Below are 24,574 nucleotides of genomic sequence, written 5' to 3'. Positions count from 1 at the left end.
ATGTTCCGGACGTTCCCGCCTCCACCTTTTGTACAGCTCCTCCCCCTATCCAGCACTTTACTCCTGAATCCTCCCTTTCCATTTTTACCAACTTAACCCTTTTGTTGACTCTCCTTTCCACCTTGTCATGCCCGGCCCTTCACTATATTTTCCTTTGTCTTTTTCCGTTCCGGGCCACCCTGTATGAAGCTAATGGTGGGGTAATGGTACACAGCCCTTCTTGTACTCCCATACATCATCAGTTCCATTTTCCACATTGTAGTTCAGCTGGTGCTGCTTTAAATCCCAAAAGCAAAGTTATAATATATGGCAGCTTACAAACCCTTTAATGCATTCATTTTCTCATTTTCTATATTTTCAAATGATGAACCAGTCAGTAACTAACTTCCTGGGGTAGATCCACAAAGAAAGTACGCCGGCGTAATTTAAAAATTCCTGTGTCGTATCTTTGTTTTGAATCCTCAAAACAAGATACAACGGCATCTGGGCTAGATCCGACAGGCGTACGTCTTCGTACGCCTTCGGATCTTAGATGCAATTTTTCGACGTCCGCTAGGTGGCGTTCCCGTCGTAATCCGCGTTGAGTATGCAAATTAGCTATTTCCGACGATCCACGAACGTACGAGCGGCCGTCGCATTCTTTTATGTCGTTTCCATTCGGCTTTTTCCGGCGTATAGTTAAAGCTGCTATCTTGTGGCGTACTCAATGTTAAGTATGGCCATCGTTCCCGCGTATAATTTTGAACATTTTACGTCGTTTGCGTAAGTCGTCCGTGAATGGGGCTGGACGCCATTTACGTTCATGTCGAAAACAATGACGTCCTTGCGACGTCTCTTGGAGCAATGCACCCTGGGAGTTTTGACGGACGGGGCATGCGCAGTTCGTTCGGCGCGGGGACGCGCTTTATTTAAATGAAACACGCCCCCCTACTCGCCGCATTTGAATTCCGCGCCCTTACGCCGCGAGAGATACCCTACGCCGCCGTAACTTACGGTGCGAATTCTTTCAGGATTCAAAGAATAGCAAAGTAAGTTACAGTGGCGTAGCGTATCTCACATACGCTTCGCCCACACAGATGTATGTGGATCTGCCCCCCTGTCTATACTCTGGAAGGAGGAGCATCAGAGACACACTTGGGTAACAGCTTTGATAATCTGTAAAGAGGGTAGTGTTAAATGCACTAGCAGATTTAGATGGACTTAACTAACAATTTAAACTGAAGTCCAGCTAACGCATTTTCAGTAGTAACAGCAACAGTATGTAAAACTCATCTAAAAAAGGTAGACTAAGCTCTACCTTTTTTAAATGAGTTTTACATAAATTATTAAAAGGTTTACCATTTTAAGAACCCATGTCAGTGTTAAATGATGATCTCAACCCTCTAACTGCCACTTTTGCTGAACTGCTTGGAATGTTAAAGTAAGTTTAAAAAAGAACATCCTTCCTCCCCATATCACCAGGTGAAAAATAAAGTAAAAACGACTTAAAAAAGAAAACAAATGCAGCCATTACATTTAGGAACTGGTAAGCTGTGATACAATACATTTTTGTTTTTAATACCACTTTAAGTGTTTTCTGTGCTGCGTTGATTCATTGGAAGTATACACTCCCTCCTTGGAACCAGACCAAGCGACAAGCGACTAGGCAATATGATTTAAATGAAAGAACATGAGCTCCGTTGTTGAAAAGTTTTTCACTTACATACCTGCTACCATTGGTTTAGATGGTATGATATGGTGTCTTCTCTATGAAAACCAATGCAATGCTTTGCTGTGGTTGTTTGTAAAATACTAGTTGAAGGACTATTTAATTGTGTCAAAAGTACCGTATTTATTCGAGTATAACGCGCAAAATTTTATACCCCCAAAAAAAATCAACGTTTTGGGTGCGCGTTATACACGAGGACTGGGGTGGGATGACAGTGGCGGGACCGAAACCGAGTATTAGCGGGAGTACTCGTACTCCCGCTAATACCGCCGATACTAGAATACTTCCCCCCGCCGCTACCGCCACCAACGCCGCTACAACGTTAATCCCCGCGGCGCGGGAAACATTACAGACAGCTTTCGTTTGATTAGCTGTTTTCCCCGCCGCGCATAGACACTCCCCCTTGGACGGATCTGTCCAATCGCGAGCAAGGGGGAGTGTCTATGCGCGGCAGGGAAAACAGCTGTTCAAACGAACACTGTCTGTAATGTTCCTGCGCCGCGGTGATTAACAGTAGGTGGCTGCATATACAGGGGACATGGCTGCACATACAGGGGACATGGCTGGTTATATGGGGGACATGGCTGCACATACAGGGGACATGGCTGGTTATATGGGGGACATGGCTGGACATACGGGGGACATGGCTGGACATACGGGGGACATGGCTGGACATACAATAAATACAATAAATGATTTTTGGCAATTATAATGATTTTATACCGATTTTTAATCGAAAATTAGGGGTGCGCATTATACACGTGTGCGCGTTATACTCGAATAAATACGGTAAATACAATGGTGCATATATCACCGCGCTACCTTACTAAACATATAAATGGCAGCCAACACCACAGAATCAGATCAATTCTGCAAATAAAAAAACAAAAAAAACAACAAAAAGTGTAGCGCTAAAAATATGTGTGAATAGATATAACGATGTAAATGGTCATATAAAAATAACACCAAGTGATCGAAGTTCATTAAAGGTGATAAAGTACATGAATGAATTCATGAGTGAGGGATAAGTCTCAATAATGATTCCAAATCCAGAAAGTCCAAACAAACGTGACTAATGTGGGAAATAGATTGAGAATTGATAGCAGATCCACCGCCAAAGTGAAGATGGGAGGCTTACCGGAAAGCGTAGACCCAAATAAGCATATACTTAATGAGTCATATAGGCTTATGAGGTGACGGTATCCAGACTCCAAACCGTTAAGATAGTAGACAAAGGATGGAATTCTAAAGAGATCCACTCCATATGCAATAGATGGTAGACTGTAAATGATGATGCCAGGAATAGCCAATGAAGACCGTGGGCGCTTACAGGAAATCCAGAGGCTCAGAGTGTAACAGATAGGAAAGGAAAAACAAATGCGTACATAGTGTAATAACGTTTAAAATTCTTTACGTGACATCAAGAGATAAAACATTGCACTCACATTTCAGTAGTCATGGCAAGCATGTAACGATATAGCAGTAGAGTCAGCATAAATCCCGGCGCGTTTCGATCAATTGATCGTCATCTGGGGCGCTCAAGCGATATTTAAAATATTAAAGTACATTTTTAAATATTAAAGTACATTTTTAACATCTTTTAACTGCTTGCCGACCAGCGCATGACAATATACTTCGACACAATGGCACGAGCAGGCAAATGGGCGTACCTGTACGTCCTTTTAAATTTGCAGCCCAGCGTGCCCGCGATTGTGGTCGGCAAAGGCAGAACAGGGGGATGCCTTTGTAAACAAGGCATTCCTCTGTACTGCCTAGTGGCACGTCAGTGATCTACTGTTCCCTGTGTCACTGGTAGCGCCTCCCCATAACAGTTAAGCCGCGTACACACGATCGGTCCATCCGATGAGAACGGACCGATGGACGGTCCATCGGTTAACCGATGAAGCTGACTGATGGTCCGTTGCGCCTACACACCATCGGTTAAAAAAACAATCGTGTCAGAACGCGGTGACGTAAAACACACTGACGTGCTGAAAAAAAGAAGTTCAATGCTTCCAAGCATGCGTCGACTTGATTCTGAGCATGCGTGGATTTTTAACCGATAGTCGTGCCTACTAACGATCGGTTTTGTCCTATCGGTTAGGAATCCATCGGTTAAATTCAAAGCAAGTTGGCTTTTTTTAACCGATGGTTAAAAAACCTATGGGGCCCACACACACGGTCAATCAGACCATTGTCCTCTGTTTAACCTATCGTGTGTACGAGGCCTTAGAATCACTCCCTAGGACACACTGAACCCCTTCAGTGGCACCTAGTGGTTAATCCCTTCACTGCCAGTGTAATTTTCACAGTAATCAGTGCATTTTTATAGCACTGATCGCTGTAAAAATGACAATGGTCCCAAAAATGTGTCCAATGTGTCCCCCATAATGTCGCAGTCACGATAAAAATCGCTGATCGCCACCATTACTAGTAAAAAAAATTATTATTAATAAAAATGCCATAAAACTATTCCCTATTGTGTAGACGCTATAACTTTTGCGCAAACCGATCAATAAACGCTTATTGTGATTTTTTACCAAAAATATGTAGAAGAATACGTATCAACCTAAACTGAGTAAAAAAATATTTTTATATATTTTTTGGGGATATTTATTATAGCAAAAAGTAAAAAATATAGCATTTTTCTAAATTGTCGCTCTATTTTTGTTTATAGCGCAAAAAATTAAAACCGCAGAGGTGATCAAATACCACCAAAAGAAAGCTCTATTTGTGGGATAAAAAGGACATCAAACATTGGAATCCAGTGCGTCTTGCAGGTTATGGGCTGGGCGCATGGATTAGGGGGGCGACGCCTCTGCGTCCTTTATGGACGGGCAGCCACTGTCACTTAGAGTACATCATCAGTTCTTACTCTTCCCAGGCTCAACCCACTAAGGCCCCAGGAACTCCCATGGGGACCACGACTAAAGCGTTACACTACACTGTACCTATACCTCTCTAAGCTATCAATAACTAGCTGTTTCCTGCAGAGATCTATATACAGAACCTTCTACGGTATATACTGTATATCGTCTTCTAATGGGGAAAGGGAGATCTCTAGTGGCCAAACAGAGAACTGTGCCTCTCTTTACTATACTGGGGAGAAGCGATACAAGAAAAATTCCCTTTGTAACACCCCGTACATTTAGTGCATAGAAATGAATAAAATGTAACCTTGTGACATTTAAAATAAAATTAAAGTTAAACAGTGCTCTGCACTTTAGAAGCATAAAGCACTGCCGGATACAACTGACACTTTCTGAATGGTAACATTTTGTGTTTTATGTACAGGAAATGTGAACCAGCCAGTACTTAAATACAAAGGTTTAAAGCTGAACTCCATGTTTCCTTTCACTTGAAATTTTTGTTTGGGCCAAGCTGGCCAAAACTATTTCCATAATTTTCCATAACTAAGCTATTCTGCAGCTGTCAAAGAGGGTTTTACTCAGAAATGTAATATATAGAGAAAGTGTTCCTCCTCATCCCATGGGTGTCCGCTGAATTTTTTTCAGAGGGGGCGCTTCAGCAGCGGCGATGCACAGTTGCATTTTAGCCTTTTTTTTCTAACCTCTAGCGCGGGTTAAAAGCCCCCCCCCCCCCCCCACGTTAAAATGTAAAAACACCCCACTGTGCCCCCTGCATCTTTCAATATCTCTTTGTCACTACTGTGTACCCCCGCTCCACAACTGCACCTCTGAACCCCTTTACATTACACGGCACCCCACAGCTCTGGACCCCTTTACATTACAAAGCACCCCACAGCTCTGGACCCCTTTACATTACACAGCACCCCACAGCTCTGGACCCCTTTACATTACACAGCACCACACAGCTCTGGACCCCTTTACATTACAAAGCACCCTACATCACTGGACTTCTTTACATTACACAGCACCCCTTTCCCTTGATTGAAACACTACACTATATTGACAGTATATTTATTTCAGGTCAAAAAGAGGAACCTTTTGAAATGAGGGACAAATGGATTTGATTCCAGAAGAGGGACAGGCACTCAAAATAAGGGACAACTAGAGGGGAGGGGAGCTCTGCAGTCACCGATTAAATTGGCCCCAGGGCCAGCTCGGCCCTGCTCCTGGCTCTCCCTGGTGATTCCAGGGGGCAAACGACCCCCCTTGCCCTATGGAGCGGATGCCCATGCCTCCTCCCTATGCGTACAGAGAATCGAGGAGGTGAGAGATTTGTGAAAAGGATCATTATCCCTGCATGCTTTCCCTTGGCTGAGGATATTACCATCTTTTCTGTCCACATCCTATGCATTCTGTAAAAATCACTCAGTGACAAATGAGTATCCTGTAGCGACACTATGTCGGCCAAAGGGTTTGTAAAAGTTTGTTTTTTATTTTCTAAATTAAGCTAGTGCATTGTTGGTTCACAAACCTTTCCCTTCAAAATGTTTTTTGTCTTTGTTTTCTTTGTCTGAATTCCTCACTTTCTGTTCCTCATCAGTAAGCTGTTCTGGCTGACTAACCCCGGCAAGCTTACTGAGGAGAAACAGGAAGTGAGAAATTCAGACAAAGAAAAAAAAAACATTTAGAAGGGAAATTGAAGGAAAAGGTAAGTGAACCAACAATGCACTAGCTTAAAGCGGTTGTATACTCTCTGATATTACTTTCACCTACAGGTAAGCCTACATTAAGGCTTGCCTGTAGGTGCTTGCAATATCTCCTTAACCTACATGGTTAAGGAGATATTTGCAGAAAATCAGGCACTGATATCTACGGCGCATGCGCACTGAGCCCCTCAATGGGAAAGTGCCGGAAATGCGTGCATGAACGGGGAACGTGCTGGTTTTGCGCGCATGCGTGGGAGTGACGTCATCGCCGCTCCAGCCAGTCACAGCGCCGGGGCAGCGATACCCAGAAGTCACTCTGGGTATCATGGCAGCGGAGGAGAGGAACGAGGGTCACTGCGGGGGCTTCGATCTAAGGTAAGTAATTCATAATAAGCTAGTATGCTAGTCATACTAGCTCATTATGCCTTTGTCTTGCAGTTTTGTTGTTTTTTTTTTTATGTTTTTTTGGGTATACAACTGCTTTAAAGGAACCTATTTAGAAAATAAAAAATTAACCTTTACAATCCCTTTAAACCTTTTAAGATGTTAAAGAACCATTTTTTTGTTGGGTTCCAGAGACCATTCACATTCCAAGAAACCATTTTCATGTTATCAAGAAATCAGATACATTGAAGTGTTTTCCATGTGGCTTAATACACACAAAATTTGAGTCTTGCATTGAGACAAATATAGATCCTTGATGTCTACACACCTTGGGTACCTGTAAATAAATGTGAGCTAACTATAGTAGTAACGCAAGCGTAACAAGCAAATAAACAGCAGGTATAAGCTGTAAATCAGCACGGTTGAAGTACAACATGCACCCAACCATGTGAATAACTTCAGAGCAGATCAGAGCTAAAAATGGCGCTTAAAGCGAAACTTTACAACTTTATAAAAAATAATGTTCTTTAGCAAGAAACATACATTCCACAATAACAGTAGGGAAACTATGGGCTAGATTCAGATAGCTTGGCGCTTCTTTTGGCCGGTGTAGCGCATCTCATATGCGCTACGCCGACGTAAAACAGGGAGCCCAGACCAGTATTCACAAAGATCTGGCACCGTACATTGCGCCGGCGTAGTGTAAATAGGCCGGCGTAAGCCCGCCTAATTCAAAATAGGCAGGTAGGGGGCGTGCTCCATGTAAATTAGCCGTAACCCCATGTAAATGAATGGCCGTTCGTACGGCGCATGCATGCTCAGAATCACGTTGCAAATACTCCCTAAGAAACGTCGGCTCAATACTTTAGACGTGAACATAACCTACGCACAGCCCCATTCACCTACCACTTACGTAAACGACGTAAAATTTGACGGCTGTTCCGACGTCCATACCTTAACATTGGCTGCGCCTCATAGCAGGGATAACTGTACGCCGGACGTAAGCCTTACGTAAACGGCGTAGCGGGCGCAAGTACGTTCATGAATCAGCGTATCTAGCTCATTTACATAGTCTATGCGTAAATCTATGGAAGCGCCCCTAGCAGCCAGCGTAAATATGCACCCTAGATACGACGGCGTACTAAAACTTACGTCGGTCGGATGAAGCAGGAATTCAGGCGTATCTAGTTCCCTGAATAGCGGCGCATCTTTCAACTTACGCGGCGTATCAATAGATACGCCGACGTAAAGGGTACGTGAATCTAGCCCTATATATTTAGATGCCATATAGAATGGGCCAAGTACAATGGTATTGTTATTGCAAAACAATAAATGGTAAAAACAGGAATATAATAAACAGATGGGAGTACGAAGCTGGCATCATTAGAGATACGTCACAAAGGCAAGGCAAAAAATAATCCCTTGATAGCCAAGATCAACTGTTGAAAATCAACAATTTGGGTCTATTAAATGGGTAAGGGGGGGGGGGGATTCCTTGTCACTAGAGAGGTGTCACCTTGGAAGCTCCTCTGAACTGCACTTGCTACATCAGGCGGTGGAACCGGAAGTAAAATGGCCGATATTTGTGAAAGCAGGGACACGCTTTAGGCATTTTATGGTTAAAAAATATTTTTATTAGAAGAAAACCAAATGAAATAGGTACATTCCAGTTTTACATACAGCCAAAAAACACAACAAGCCTTGGACCAGAAGGATGTTTGGCTCACATCGCTACACTCTGCCTGATTTGCCAATATAACAAACCATAAAGCTATGTATGAAATAAATATGATCTCAAATTATAAATGGAAGTATAAATACAGAAATAATAAATAATGTAAACTACTGAGTGGGTAGCCCAACACCTAGACACACAACTACTGCACACTAAAGCCGCGTACATACGATCAGTCCATCCAATGAGAACGGTCCGAAGGACCGTTGTCATCGGTTAACCGATGAAGCTGACTGATGGTCTGATGTGCCTACACACCATCGGTTAATGAACCGATCGTGTCAGAACGCGGTGACGTAAAACACAACGACGTGCTGAAAAAACGAAGTTCAATGCTTCCAAGCATGCGTCGACTTGATTCTGAGCATGCGCGGGTTTTTAACCGATGCTTTTGCATGCTAACGATCGGTTTTGACCTATCGGTTAGGCGTCCATCGGTTAAATTTTAAAGCAAGTTCTAATTTTTTTGACCGAAGGATAACTGACCGATGGCGCCCACACACGATCGGTTTGGACCGATGAAAACAGACCTTCAGTCCGTTTTCATCGGATGGACTGATCGTGTGTACGCGGCCTAAGAGGAGTGCTGCTGTAATAAGGGAGAGTAGGGTGACCACATTTCCAAACTACCTTTCAGGGACACCCTACCTTCCCAAAAATCAGCTTGTGCTGTAACGAATCACAGCACAGTGATTGGACACAAGAGGTAGGATTTATGATTTCTCCAATCACAAGCGGGGGGCGGGGATTGTGCTCCTCCAGGCATTCCCGGCCATGACAAGTACTGTCAGAGAGTAAAGCGGTGATGTGGCGGCCTTTTTTTGGAGGCATCAGTTTGGCCGGGGGGGGGGGGGTGTGGCTGTGTCAGTTTCATTCCGAGACACTGTATTGTCCTGGAATGAAGTTGCCGGGGAAAGACCTGCAAAATGCGGCACTGTCCCGGGCAATCTGGGACATGTGGTCACCCTAAGGGAGAGGGAACTCCACCTGTGAAGACAAAAGCAAGGGAAGGGAGAAATTGGTGTAGATTTATGGTGTAGTACAAGGAAGAAGAGAAGTCCTCAAAACTCATCTTGCGATCTTACTTTTACAGGAGACCATCGTCCACTGAGAGCTGCCCATGGGATTGAGCGAGCCGAGCAGGAGCTGCAGAGACTTCTGGCATCCAGCCCAATTCTTCACCGGTCAGCTGGACACAAAGTGATCCAGACACTGTGGCTGCTCATCCATCCTTTCCTTGTGACTTTGTTGTGTGTTGAGTGGGCTCTTTCTCATGGAATATATGCATCCTTTCACATTTTATTTTGTGAGTATATAATATGTTGTTTTTAATAAAGCCCTTTGATCATTTTACGACACCAGAGGTCTGCGCTGTTTTCTCCCTTCCCTTGCTTCAGTTTTACATTCAGTTCTGCTCAAAAGTTTTAGGCTGTTGTGAAAAATATGCTGTAAATTAAGAATGCTTTCAGAAATAGAAGTGCTAATAGGTTATGTTGATCAATTAACTAATTGGAAAGTTAATGAACGGAAGAGAAATCCAAATGAAATCAATGTGGTATGACCACTCTTTGCCTTTAAAACAGCATAAATTCTTTGATTCTTCAAGGTACACTTGCACACAGTTTTTGAAGGAACCTGGCAGGTAGGTTGTTCCAAACATCTTGGAGAACCAACCACAGATCTTCTGTGGATGTAGGCTGCCTCAAATCCTTCTGTCTTCTCATATAATCCCAGACAGGCTCAATGATGTTGACATCAGGGCTCTGTGTGGGCCAAACCATCACTTCCAGGACCCCTTGTTCTTATTTGTCATAAGATGCCGTAAGAAAGATACCTATGTACGGTAGGGGTTCATATTTCCAAGGAAAATCATAACACTGTTTCAAATGATCTAGCATGGGTTGTCTTAAGGAAATATTATGCCGCATACACACGATCATTTTTCGGCATGAAAAAAACGTAGTTTTTATTTTCTATTCTATTTGAATTTATTTAATTTTGAATTTAGGAGGATGGTTATATTCTTTCTATTTTATTATATTCATTTTTTTCCTATTCTGTTTTTTCTATTCTATTTTATTCTTTTATTTTCCATTTTATTCAAATTAATTATTTTTCTATTCTATTCAAATGTATTCTATTCCAATTTTTGAAAATGACAATATTCTTTAAATTTTTCATATATATTTTGATCGATATTTTTACTTTCTATTCTGTTCTATTCATATTTGAATTTATTCCATTTGAATTTATTTGAATTTCGTAAATCTGATATAAAAAAAATGTATATTCTGTTTTCTTTTCTATTCAATTCTTTTTTTCTATTCTATTCTTTTCTGATGTATTCAAATTTGAATTTCAGAATATGGTTAGATTCAATTTTATTCAATTCTATTCCTTTATTTTCTATTCTATTGTTGTATGCTGTTCTTTTATTTTCTATTATATTTTGTTCTATTTCTCTATTCTTTATCATTCTATTCTTTTATTTTCTATTGTAAAAACATTTTTTATCCCTTTATTTTTGTTCTATTTTTTTCTATTCTTTTATTTTGTCTTCTGTTCTATTTTACTCTATTATCTTCTATTCTTTTATATTATATTATGTTCTCTTCTATTATATTATTTTCTGTTTTATTCCTTTATTTTCTATTTTATTATATTTGGAAATTTGAAAATGTCGTTATTCCGCATTCGTTTAACCACTTAAGGACCGCCTAACGCCGATATACGTTGGCAGAATGGCACGGCTGGGTACAGGTACGTTGCCCTTTAAGTGTCCAGCCGTGGGGCGCACTCGCTACCCGGTCCGAAGGTCCGTAACCGCGCCCGCGGGATCCAATCACCGCCGGTGTCCCACGATCAGATCACAGGAGCTGAAGAACGGGGAGAGGTGAGTGTAAACACACCTTCCCCGTGCTTCTCTGTGGCAGTGTCACTGATCGTCTGTTCCCTGTTATAGGGAACGACAACCAGTGACATCACACCTACAGCCACGCCCCCCTACAGTAAGAATCACTCCCCTAGGGCACACTTAACCCCCCCTAGTGGTTAAACCCTTCACTGCCATTGTCATTTTCACAGTGCATTTTTATAGCACTTTTCGCTGTGAAAATGACAATGGTCCCAAAATTGTGTCAAAAGTGTCCGATGTGTCCGCCATGTCCGCCATGTCGCAGTCATGAAAAAAATTGCTGATCGCCGCCATTACTAGTAAAAAAAAAAAAATATATTAATAAAAAATGCCATAAAACTATCCCCTATTTTGTAAACGCTATAACTTTTTCGCAAACCAATCAATAAACGCTTATTGCGTTTTTTTTTTTACCAAAAATAAGTAGAATACGTATCGGCCTAAACTGAGAAAATGTTTTATTTTTGAGGATATTTATTATAGCAAAAATTAAAAAATATTGTTTTTTTTTTCCAAAATTGTCGCTCTACCTTTGTTTATAGCGCAAAAAATAAAAACCGCAGAGGTGATCAAATACCACCAAAAGAAAGCTCTATTTGTGAGAAAAAAAGGACGCCAATTTTGTTTGGGAGCCACGTTGCACGACCGCGCAATTGTCACTTAAAACAACGCAGTGCAGAATTGCAAAAAGGGGCCAGGTCCTTTACCTGAATAATGGTCCGGGTCTTAAGGCCCCTTGCACACTGGGGCGTTTTTCATGCGGTACAGCGCTAAAAATAGCGCTGCTATACCGCATGAAAAATCATGCCCTGCAGTGTTCAATGTGAAAGCCCGAAGGCTTTCACTATGAAGCGGTGCACTAGCAGGAGCGCACCAAAAGTCCAGCTAGCCGCATCTTTACCGCGGTATAGGAGCGGTGTGTTCACCGCTCCTATACCGCGCCTTCCCATTGAAAGCAATGGGAAAGCGCGGTATTAACCCTTTTCCGGCCGCTAGCGGGGTTAAATACGACGGCGCAGATTTGAAATTACGACGGCGTATCTGGAGATACGCCGCCTTAACTACTACCTGAATCTAGCCTAAAATGTCTTAAGTCATGAGCTTGGTGAGCAGCTTAATAGGGAGACATATACATTTGTCATTAACTAGTTACCGACCGCCCACCGTCGTTATACGTCATCACTTTAATGATGAATATCTCGGTAACGGCAGCAGCTGCTGCCACAATCGAGATATTCATCTCTTCAGTGGGCGGTCCGGTACACGATAACGGCGGTCTCCGCGGCGGATTCGCCGCGAGATCGCCGTTATCAGTGGCGGGAGAGGGCCCCCCCTCCCGCCGCTCTCCCGCGCCCTCCGCCGCTTACCGTAGCCGTCGGTAGCGGCGGAGGCGATCGGGACCGTTCGGCTGGTGACTTGGGACGAGACTGAAGGAAAAATCTCCTTCACCCGTCCCCATAGCTCTGCTGGGCGGAAGTGACGTCAAAACGTCAGTCCCGCCCAGCGTCTTAAAGCAAAATTTTTTTTTTGTCATTTGAAAAAATGAGATTTCCAAATTTTTTTTTTTTTTTTTTTTTGCATTTAAGCCTAAATATGAGATCTGAGGTCTTTTTGACCCCAGATCTCATATTTAAGAGGACCTGTCATGCTTTTTTCTATTACAAGGGATGTTTACATTCCTTGTAATAGGAATAAAAGTGATATTTTTTTTTTTTTTATTTCAGTGTTAAAAATTGTAAAATAAATAAAAATAAATGCGAAAACCAAAAAAAACATTTTTTTAAAGCGACGAGCTCGCGCGTAGAAGCGAACGTATACGCGAGTAGCGCCCGCATATGAAAACAGTGTTCAAACCACACAAGTGAGGTATCGCCGCGATCGTTAGAGCGAGAGCATTAATTTTAGCCTTAGGCCTACTCCAACTCAAAAAATGCAACCTGTAGAATTTTTTAAACGTCGCCTATCGAGATTTTTATGGGTAAAAGTTTGACGCCATGCCACGAGCGGGCGCAATTTTTAAGCGTGACATGTTGGGTATCATTTTACTCGGCGTAACATTATCTTTCACAATATATAAAAAAATTGGGCCAAATGTATTGTTGTCTTATTTTTTTATTTAAAAAAGTGAATTTTTTCCAAAAAAAGTGCGCTTGTAAGACCGCTGCGCAAATACGGTGTGACAAAAAGTATTGCAATGACTGCCATTTTATTCTCTAGGGTGTTAGAAAAAAAAGTAAGTAATTTTCTAGCAAAAAAAAATGTTTTAGTCTCGTAAACACCGAATCTGAAAAACAGGCCCGGGGCTAAAGTGGTAAGACTGGGTTCCTACTATGTATCCAGGAGAAAGATATTAATTTACACATTTTTTATAATAATGATTATGTTAAAAGAACGGTGGGTTGGAAAGATTCCGTGAATAAGTAATGTCACAATTCTCCACCTTTTTTATTTGTAATTGGGTCTATAGGAGGTTGGGCTCTGAAAAAAATAACAAGCAAAGTTTTAGGTTTCTAGACTTAGGCCCCTTGCACACTGGGGCGTTTTTCATGCGGTACAGCGCTAAAAATAGCGCTGCTATACCGCATGAAAAATCATGCCCTGCAGTGTTCAATGTGAAAGCCCGAAGGCTTTCACATTGAAGCGGTGCGCTAGCAGGAGCGCACCAAAAGTCCTGCTAGCCGCATCTTTACCGCGGTATAGGAGCGGTGTGTTCACCGCTCCTATACCGCGCCTTCCCATTGAAATCAATGGGAAAGCGCGGTAATACCGCCCGCAACGCCTGAATAGCGCGGTAAATACGACGGTATAGCCGCGCTACAAATAGCGCGGCTATACCGTCACCGCGGCTCCACGCTGCAATGTGAAAGCAGCCTAATTATACAGATAAGTAGTGATGTTTTTTTTCTTTTAATAATTTCATATATTTCAGTACATACTAACATTAATACATGACCTATTGGAAAACTCCCTTTCCCAAATCCCATTATGCAGTGCTCCTTGGATTGGACCAATTCTCCAATGTTCCCAAGAGGCATGCAACAAATTAAAAATGTCCTTAATCCCTGGACCTCTTACCCCCATTTTAAAAAATCTGACTTTGTGCCAGGACTGACTAATCACCCATGTTCTAGTGGACAACCTGTTATCGGATTGCGGATCACTCACTTACTCCAAATCGGTAAAATCCCCTCCTACGAAGACTTTAATTCACAATGGGCTAACTCTCATTTAACAGTTTGGGATTACCTGCAACTTAGACGTTTCATTCAATTCACCAATCGTATTCATAATTTGTCTGCTCCACTAACCCTGTTTGAAAAATTATGCATCAGTGCAAATCTCCAATGTCACGTTATATCGACTATGCACAACCTACTTTGGAATAACATACTATAAAAGCCAATGAAGGGAAAGCCTGTAACGCTTTAACCCGGGACCTACACACAGAAATCTCCGAAACGCATTGGAAAAAATCCATTGAAACGTCTACAAAGAGTCCATTAATGTTTCCATACAGGAAAAAAATATAAATAAATTCCCGCTGGTATCGCACACCCTCTCTCCTACATAAAATAGACAGATCTATACCAGACCAAAATGCCAACAAACAAATGGCGATCTCCTTCACATCTGGTGGAACTACCCACTCATTGGATCCTTTTGGACTAAGGTACATAACCAAATAGCAACAATAACCACTTACCCTTGAGAATTCATGCCTGGACAATACCCCCTTCACCACCAATTCTATGTTTTTCTTCGAATCTTTACCTATGATGTTAATCAATGCAGCAAAAATGTGTATTCCTAGGCTGTGGGGTATCCCAAGAGTCCCTTCTCTCGCTAATTGGTATAAATGCATAGACAAATTAGCAGAAATGGAGGAACTCATCTCAATTTCACATGATTCTCCCCCCAAATTTACATCTACATGGGCTTGTTGGATATACTTCTACACAACTAACCACTACACGCAGGAAATGGGCCGCTCTCATCGAGTCCAAATTTAAGTTTAGACTGGCCCTCCATACCCCCCAGTAATCTCAAACCTTAGAATCACAGACCTCTTAACCCACTTTATTGATATAGCTGCATATCACCAAGCTTTTACTGTACTCACTGAACCAGAATTAAATAAAAATTATTTATTCTCGTCACCTTCAAAACTCACATGGATACACTCACTCATCCTGCTTCAAATACAACTACCTACCGTTTTTTTTTGTCTTCTCTCTCCCATCCATTCCCATTCCATTCAACCTCATCCCACCTAAGCTTATTCACATTTCTCATCTTATATACACTTATATTCTTTCTTATCTCCCTATATACAAATATACAGAAAAAAAACTTGGATTGCAAGCATAATTTGTTCCGGAAACATGCTTGTAATCCAAAGCACTTGTATATCAAAGCGAATTTCCCCATAAGAAATAATGGAAACTCAGATGATTCGTTCCGCAACCATTTATTCATAAGTCCTTCAGTTTATAGTCTATATAAATATAATTATAGCAATGTGATAGGTTGTGTAACCATAAAATGTCCTTCCACAAATGGAAGCCTCCACAAGGGGATTAGAAGCAAAATCCAGCAGGAGCTACAGAGTATAAAAGAGAAGAGAGGCGCCTCCAATGCCCCGTACACACAATCAGAAATTCCGACAGCAAAAGTCCGATGTGAGCTTTTGACCAGAAATTCCGACCGTGTGTATGCTCCATCGGACTTTTGCTGTCGGAATTCCCGCCAACAAAAGATTGAGAGCTGGTTCTCAAATTTTCAGACGAAAAAAATTCCTATCGGAAAATCCGATTGACTGTAGCAATTCCGACGTGCAAAATTCCGACACATGCTTGGAAACAATTTGACGCATGCTTGGAAGCATTGAACTTAATTTTCTCGGCTCGTCGTAGTGTTGTACGTCACTGTGTTCTTGACGGACGAAAGTTCAAAGAACTTTTGTGTGACCGTCTGTATGCAAGCCAAGCTTGAGCTGAATTCCATCGGAAAAAACATTCAAGGTTTTCCGAAGGAAAATCCGATCGTGTGTACGCAGCATAAGTGTAGCAATATGTTGCTAATTCTTGTACCTTCATTAAATGTAACCCTATTGCTACACTTAGAGGCACCTCTCTTCTCTTTTATACCCAGTTGTGACATGACGCCACTCTTACATCTAGACATCGCTTGTATATGAAGTCAAAATGTATTAAAAAATGTTGCTTGTCTTGCAAAACACTCTTAAACCAAGTTACTCTCAAACCAAGGTTTTACTGTACTCATTTAACATATATCCATGTTCATTCTATCTCATTCAAAAGTATTACACTATCCTTTGTAAGAAAATGATAATTGGTTATAGTATTCAGAGCAAAGACTAATCTCAAGCCGACATATTCTTATACCCCATACACACGAGCGGAATTTCCGCCAGCAAAAATTTGATGTAAGCTTTTCATTGGATATTCCGATCGTGTGTATGCTCTATCAGACTTTTGCTGGCGGAAATTACGACAGCAAAAGTCTGATAGAGCATACACACGATCGGAATATCCGATGAAAAGCTTACATCAAACTTTTGCTGGCTGGCGGAAATTTCGCTTGTGTGTATGGGGTATAAGAATATGTATCATTAATATTTGAGAGCAGATTCTCAAAAAATCCGTTCGTCTGTATGGAATTCTGACGGGAAAAAAACACACGCTTGCTCGGAAACAATTCGACGCATGCTCGGAAGCATTAAACTTCTTTTTCTCGCCTCGTCGTAGTGTTGTACGTTACCTCATTCTTAATGCTTGAAAGTTCAGAGAACTTATGTGTGACCGTGTGTATGCAAGCCAAGCTTGAGCGGAATTCCGTCAGAAAAACCATCCAACTTTTTTCCGACGGAAATTCCGCTTGTGTGTACAGGGCATTCGTTTTATGCTGCACTCAACCCAGTTATACAGTCATACCCCACTTTTAAGTACACAATGGGGTATATTTTGTACACCAACAGTATCTTATTCATTTTGTTTCTTACCAATTTACATTCATTACTAGTTGATTGGTTCTTTTGTCAACAGTTTAACCATTTATGTAAACATGAATCTATGTAACCCATTCAGATTCATATGTTTGTAAAACCTACATTACTTGTCTTTTTTTGATGTTGCTTTTTGTCTACATTACTTTTTGGAAGAATACATGACCTATTAATCTGTTTCTCCAATAGGAAAAAGAATAATACGTGGCATCCCATCCACAGGACTGTCTCAACACTGCAACACTCCTAAAGAGTTCCAACAAAATGGATTCCCCCTGTAGCAATATATCTTTAAAGAAATCTATTGTAATATTGATTTCACAATTTTGTATAGCTTGCATTTTGTTTATGCTCTATAGCAAAATAAATCTTACATCAATACTTTTTAAGAATAACTTTGAGGAGCTGAGCGTGGAACTATCTAACCATTCACAAGTCACCATTCTACTTTGGACTTGGCCATTTGGAGATACCTTTCCACTTAATCAGTGCCCACTGAGTATTAATATTTCGGGATGTTTTTACACACAGAACAGACTGTTATATTCATATGCTGATGCAGTTATTCTGCACCACAGAGATGTTTGTTGCTCTAAAAAAAAACTACCACACATGCCAAGACCACCAAATCAGTACTGGGTATGGTTTAACTTAGAGTCTCCATCAAACACTGCAAACTTAGACTTTATGAACAATCTCGTCAACCTGACTATGAGTTACAGGTCTGACTCTGATATTTTTGCCCCTTATGGTTGGCTGGAGCAGAATGATAAAGAAGTGAACTTCACTATTCCAACGAAAAATAGGCTGGTAGCCTGGGCAATCAGTAACTGGAATTCTAATTCCAGGAGAGTGCGCTATTATGAGCAGCTAAAACAGCATGTGTCCATTGATGTGTTTGGACAATTTCATAGAAGTCTCCCCAATAGTGAACATCAACAAGTCCTTTCTCAGTATAAATTTTATCTAGCCTTTGAAAACTCTGTGCATGAAGACTATATAACCGAGAAATTATGGAAGAATTCTCTCATGGCTGGTTGCGTGCCTATTGTATTAGGTCCTCCTCGGGCAAATTATGAACGTTTTATTCCTAAAGACTCTTTTATACATGTGGAGGACTTCTCTACAGCACAGGAACTGGCTGCATATATTCTGCAGTTAGACAAAGATGATAAAGCATACCAAAAATATTTCCATTGGAGGAGAAGGTTCCATTCGATTCAAGACTTTGGTTGGGATATCCATTACTGTAAAATATGTAAGGCGCTTAAAAAAGCACCTAAGCATAAGACTATTGCTAGCATTGCAGACTGGTATAAATAATAATCAGAAAAAGACATACACCAGGCCAAGGTGCTTAACTAGTTGTGGTCACTTCCAGTAAAAAATTCTGCACGCCTGGGAAGAAACGGGATATGTATGACTGTGTTTGTATAGGCAGAACCTTTTTGGTAGAGTATAAAAGAGTTAAAACCCCTGTCTGTATACCACTGTGTACATTTCCATCTTCCTGTCCTAGATGCGCAACATTTCCCAAATCCCACTTGCAAAATTTCTACAAGGGATGACAGTTCAGCTCTTAGATAATGTTCTAGAACAGGTGTCCCTGTTCTGGGGACAACTATAACATTTTGGATTTCCGCTGACTTTATTTCTAAAGGTTTATAGTCACCAGTATAAAGAGAAATGTGAATCTGCCAAAAGGGGACACAGCAAACAGACTTGAGGTTCAAACCCTTCCCCACCTTGTTAAAAAAAAAAGAAAAAAAGTTTTGCCTAGAATTGCATTTAAAGCAGAGTTCCACCCAAAAGTGGAACTTCCACTCATCGGATTCCTCCCCCCCTCCGGTGCCACAATTGCCACTTTTCGGGGGGGGGGAGGGGGGACAGGTATCCTTTCCCACTCCCGGGAGTCCGGGCCGCGGCCTGTGACGTCAGCGCAGAGGTTCACTCCTCCTCCCCCGGCCGTCGGGCCAGTAGGAAAGAGGAGCAGCCCTCGCGCATGTTCTGTAGGGTTCCCAGTGTGAAGCCGAAAGGCTACACTGCCGGGTACCCTTACCCCCAATGGTGGCGGCAGCACCCGACATCGCTGAACTCCAGGACAGGTAAGTGTCCATTTATTAAAAGCCAGCAGCTGCAGTATGTGTAGCTGCCTGTTTTTAATTATTTTATTTTTTTCGCCAAAACACTGCTTTAATTTTATTTATTTATTTTAGGACTGATGCAACATGTTGTGTGCATCTTTTTAATTATATTCTTTTCGATTCTGTTATAGTCTATCCTATTCTTTTTTCTTCTATTCTTTTCCTATGTATTCAAATTCAAATGTATTCTATTTGAAATTTGAATTTCAGAAGATGGTTATATTCTATGTTATTCTATTCTATTTTTTTCTATTATATTATATTCTGTTCTTTTATTTTCGATTCTATTTTGTTCAGTTTTACTCTATTATCTTATTTTCTTTTATTTTTATTTTCTGCTTTATTCTTTTCTAGTCTATTTTTTTTTTACTATTCCATTCCTTTATTTTCTATTCTATTTTATTCTGTTTGGAAATTGGAAAACATGTCGAATTCGAAAAGTATTCAATAACTATTTAAAAATTATCTGAATTTGAATGTCGTCCGAATTTTTTTTCAGATTTGTTTAACCTCCTTAGCGGTAATCCCGAGTCTGTCTCGGGGTGAATTTTTTATACCAAAAGCGGTATCCCCGAGCCAGACTCGGGATCGCATTGCAGTGCCGCCGATCTCCGTTCCCTGTGACATTACGACGCACAGGGACGGAGTTCGGCGCCAAATTCAAAAAGTGAAAAGAACAGTACACATACAGTATACTGTAATCTTATAGATTACAGTACTGTATGAAAAAAATACACACCCCCTTTGTCCCTAGTGGTCTACCCAGTGTCCTACATGTACTTTTATATAATAAAAACTTTCTGCCTACAAACTGTAGATTGTCCATAGCAACCAAAAAGTGTCCCTTTATGTCAAAAATGGTTTTAGACCAGCTAGAAAACAGCGATAATAAATTATAATCACTTGCAGAATTGTGCGATAGCGATTTGTGGGGAAATTCGTCATCAAACAATAAAAATAATGACAGCGACAATTCTGCAACTGAGCAAATTTCAGTGTTTTTGATTTGATTACATTATTGAATCATTTTTATTATAATTACATTATTATTTGTTATAATTATTTATAGATATTTATTATATTATAATTTATGATTTTGTTTTTCAAACTTTATCATACCTGAGATGTCTACTAGACTCTTGTTTGCACAGATTTAAGTGAGTAATTCTTAACCTCCCTGGCGGTATGATTCTTTCAGAAAAAAAGTGCTGAAAGCGGTACCATTATTTGCAAGGAAATTTGGCATTTTATACTGTAGGCCTGTAATTCTTAGGAATAACTCACTTAAATCTGACCAAACAAGAGTCTTGTAGGCATCCCGGGTATGACATTTTTTTAAAAACAAAATTATAAATTATAATATAATAAATAATTATAAATAATTATAACAAATAATAATATAATTATAATAAAAATTATTCAATAATGTAATCAACTCAAAATCACTGAAATTTGCTCAGTTGCAGAATTGTCGCTGTCATTACTTTTATTTTTTATGACGAATTTCCCCACAAATCGCTATCACTCAATTCTGCAAGTGATTATAATTTATTATCGCTGTTTTCTAGCTGCTCTAAAACCATTTTTGACATAAAAAGACACTTTTGGTTGCTATGGACAATCTACAGTTTGCAGGCAGAAAGAACCGTTTTTATTATATAAAAGAACATGCAGGGCACTGGGTAGACCACTAGGGACAAGGGGTGTGTGTATTTTTTACATACAGTACTGTAATCTATAAGATTACAGTATACTGTATGTAATGTGTTTGTTTACGTTTTTGAATTTGGCGCCGTTCTCCACTCCCGTGCGTCGTAACATCGCAGGGAACGGAGATCGGCGGCACAGGAGGATGCTGTGTGAATCGAGCGAGGTCCCGCGTTTGCTCACACAGCGCGGTGGCATCGCTGGATCCAGGGACAAGGTAAGTAAACACTGCCTGTGGATCCAGCGAGGCGAGCCCGAGTCTGACTCGGGGTTACCGATCCTAGCAGAAAAATCTAACCCCGAGTCAGACTCGGGAACACCGCCAGGGGGGTTAAGAATTGATAAACAGTCAATTTGGTGATGATCGTATTACGGGGTCAGAAATATCTATAAATTCAGTTCCATGTTTAAGCCATTCGGCACCAGAGTCCCTAGCAGAAAAATCACTCCCTTTCTTTTTGAAGCAGTACCGTGTCAAAGTCACCTCTTCTGATTGGGAGTTTTAGGGCATTGAAACCTTTCCAGCTCTTGCAGCCCCTGCCTTTGCCCCATTAAATGTATAGTCCTACTCCCTTTATTCCACCATCTCGGCTGCACCAAAAAGGCATCAGCCTCTGCCCACTTCCTATTCTAGCTCTTCCCTGAGCCCTGCGCTTTCTCCTCTTGCCTCTTCATTGAACTGCTCACTAGCCAGGTTCACAGCACCATCATGAGCTCTGCACATGGGTCCAACCTACTACCTGGACCTCATCATTGCCCGCTGCCATGAAAACCAGGTGCCACCATAGAAACCATGAATGTTGCTCGGGAATATGGCACCCAGCCTTAAACAACTTAAACCCTTATGTTGCATCAGACCTATAGACTAATAAAAATTTGCCTAATGCGAACCTTATTATTCTAAATTAACCAACATCTACAGCTGTTTAAGTAGTAAAAGAGAAAACGTCATGGTGATTTTGTATGTAATTTATTTGTTGTTTTTTTTGTCAGAACTAAAAATGTTAAAAATATATTTTCTCAGTAAAAAAAAATAAAAAAAATGAAATATTGCTTTTGTAATATTTTTCTAGTCAGCTGGGGTAGCCTAAATTATTTGTGAACCTTCACCTTAAAAAACAACCCATTCAATTTAAAATAGATATTTTATATATATATGTATACGTGTGTGCAGGGGTGGACTGGGACAAAAATTTGGCCCTGGACTTCATCCAGACTGGCCCACATAATTTTTGCAAACAAACACAGTAAACTATACGCAATTGTCGGCGGTAAAAATAGCGGCGTTTTACCGCCGACACTATGGGCGGCTCAGTGTCTAAGGGGTCTAATACATCAGTTACTATGACCAGTGGCAGTGCATTTACCCCCGTCCCCCCACCATGCTGCATATTAAAAAAATCAGACACATACACTGACCCCCCCCCCCTGACACAAACACTGACCCCCCCTTCTCACACATATACTGACCCCCCCTCCTTACACATATACTGACCCCCTCCTTACACATACACTGACACCCACTTCCTTTCACAGTCCCCTCCTTTCTGGTATCCTTTACAACCATCTTCTTTCTTTGCAACAAACACAGTTCCCTTTATGTCAGTGCCCCCTCCCTTACCTTACACAGCAGGGAGAAGACAGAGGCGGCAGACGAGTCCAAGCAGAAGGCGGGAGCTGTTTAACTTTCCATGTAACAGACAGACGATTGGTTGCTAGGACTGCCTCTAGCAACAAATCACAGGCTTTTTAACTTGAAAAGTTGGACAGCTCCGCCTTCTGCTCGGACAGTCTGCTTATTGTATGGATGAAAGTGGCTGTGGGGGGGAAGGAGGAGTTACACGGGAGAGAAGAGGTCTGAGAGGACACACAGGCAGGATGTTCAACAGGTTCACTGTTGTCACCCTGCACATGCACTCCACGCACCCCCTCCAGCAGCGATACTCTGCAGCCTGCACTGGAACCGTGCACTTGCAGTAGTGGCAACGGGTGCGGCCACCACCTTCCTCCCCAGCCAGCAGTCAGACTCTGCAGTCGCAGGTGCCCCTTCGTCCAGTACATCGCAAACACTGCCTGTATACATTCTGACCAGGGGAGGGCTGGCAGCCTTCGGCCTGGGGGGCAAGTCCAGTCAAGTGGCCCATTGGTGGTTCAAGTGGCCCATTGAACCACCGAATCAGCTCACCATTCAATTATCCATATGATCCGCTGTGTCCAATCATGGATCACAAGTGTCGTTTATCGCCTCTCCTTGCCTCACACTGACAGAGTGTGAGGAGAGGAGAACCGATCAGTGGCACCTCTTCGCAGGGGAGACCCGTACAGGTGAAAAAGGGCACTGATCATCAGTGCAGCCCCAACAGTGCCCAGCAAGTGATGCCATTCTGTGCCCATCGGAGACACCAATCAGTGCTGCCTTTCAGTGCTTGCCCACCATCAGTGCCACCTATCTGTGCGGCATATTAGTGCCTCCACATCAGTGCCAACTAATCAGTGCCGCCTCATCAGTGAAGGAGAAAAATTACTTATTTACAAAAAAAATAAAATAATAATTTTTGCTATTTTTTAATTTTTTATAGCCAAAAAAAAAAAAAGACGATCAAATGATGGATTGCATGAGGGAATATGTACCAAATGTTTTTTTTTTTTTTTACATTGGAGGATGAGCAGGTGTATGAAGGGTTTGACTGTTGTATATTTAGGGGAGGGGTAGGTTGCATGGTGATGGTTGCAACCAGGCTGTAAAGGGTGGTGACAATAAAAGAGGGGAGTACACAGTGTATAATGCAGTGTGTGATGGGTGTATACAAGGTAGGACAGGGTGTGATGGGGGGTCATAGCTGTAAGAAGGTGTGAAGTGTGATGGGTAGTGAGAGGTGCAAGAGTTCTTATGTGAATGGTGTATGCAGAGTATAGTAGGGTGGGATCTGTGGTGAGAGGTGTTGGTAGTGTGGGGTGTGATTGGTGTATGCAGAGTATAATAGGGTATAATGGGGAGTGTTGGGTGTAGGGTTGCCACCTCATGCCTTTAAACTAGGGATGTCCCGATACCGATACTAGTATCGGTATCGGGACCGATACCGAGCATTTCCCCGAGTACTTGTACTCGGGGAAATGCTCCCGATGCTTCACCCGATACTTGGGCGGGCAGGCAGAGGAGTTGCAAATCTTCTCTCCCCCATGGTCAGTGTTGTCTTCCCCTGTCCGTGCCGTTCTCTCTCCTCTTCCCCCGTCTGTCCATCCATCCGTGCAGTTCTTCCCCCCCCCCCCCCCGTCCAGATCTCTCTCCTCGTCCATCCGTGCAGTTCTTTCCCCCCCCCCCCGTCCAGATCTCTCTCCGTCCATCCGTGCAGTTCTCTCTGCATTCCCCCCCCCCCCGTC

The 24,574-nt window shown here is 41.7% G+C and overlaps 1 protein-coding gene across 4 annotated transcripts in view; it reads left to right on the top strand.

The window, feature by feature from the left end:
• LOC120917363 (3-galactosyl-N-acetylglucosaminide 4-alpha-L-fucosyltransferase FUT3-like) overlaps positions 1-18,819 on the top strand; it is a 60,041-nt gene extending 41,222 nt beyond the window's left edge. For 3 of the 4 annotated variants that reach the window (XM_040328598.1, XM_040328601.1, XM_040328600.1), the window contains exons 2-3: positions 9,497-9,709; positions 17,532-18,819. In XM_040328598.1, coding sequence (XP_040184532.1) covers positions 17,607-18,665 — 1,059 coding nt within the window. In that variant the 5' untranslated portion in view covers positions 9,497-9,709; positions 17,532-17,606 and the 3' untranslated portion in view covers positions 18,666-18,819. Of the gene's footprint in view, positions 1-1,485; positions 1,526-9,496; positions 9,710-17,531 lie in introns of those variants that run through there. The other variant, XM_040328599.1, reaches the window with a different exon arrangement.
• Positions 18,820-24,574: the final 5,755 nt, after the last annotated feature.

This window comes from Rana temporaria, chromosome 11 (assembly GCF_905171775.1).
Source record: "Rana temporaria chromosome 11, aRanTem1.1, whole genome shotgun sequence".
NCBI classification, from domain to species: domain Eukaryota; kingdom Metazoa; phylum Chordata; class Amphibia; order Anura; family Ranidae; genus Rana; species Rana temporaria.
The sequence above is the reverse complement of the archived record's forward strand: the minus strand, read 5'-3'. Positions and strand labels throughout refer to the sequence as shown.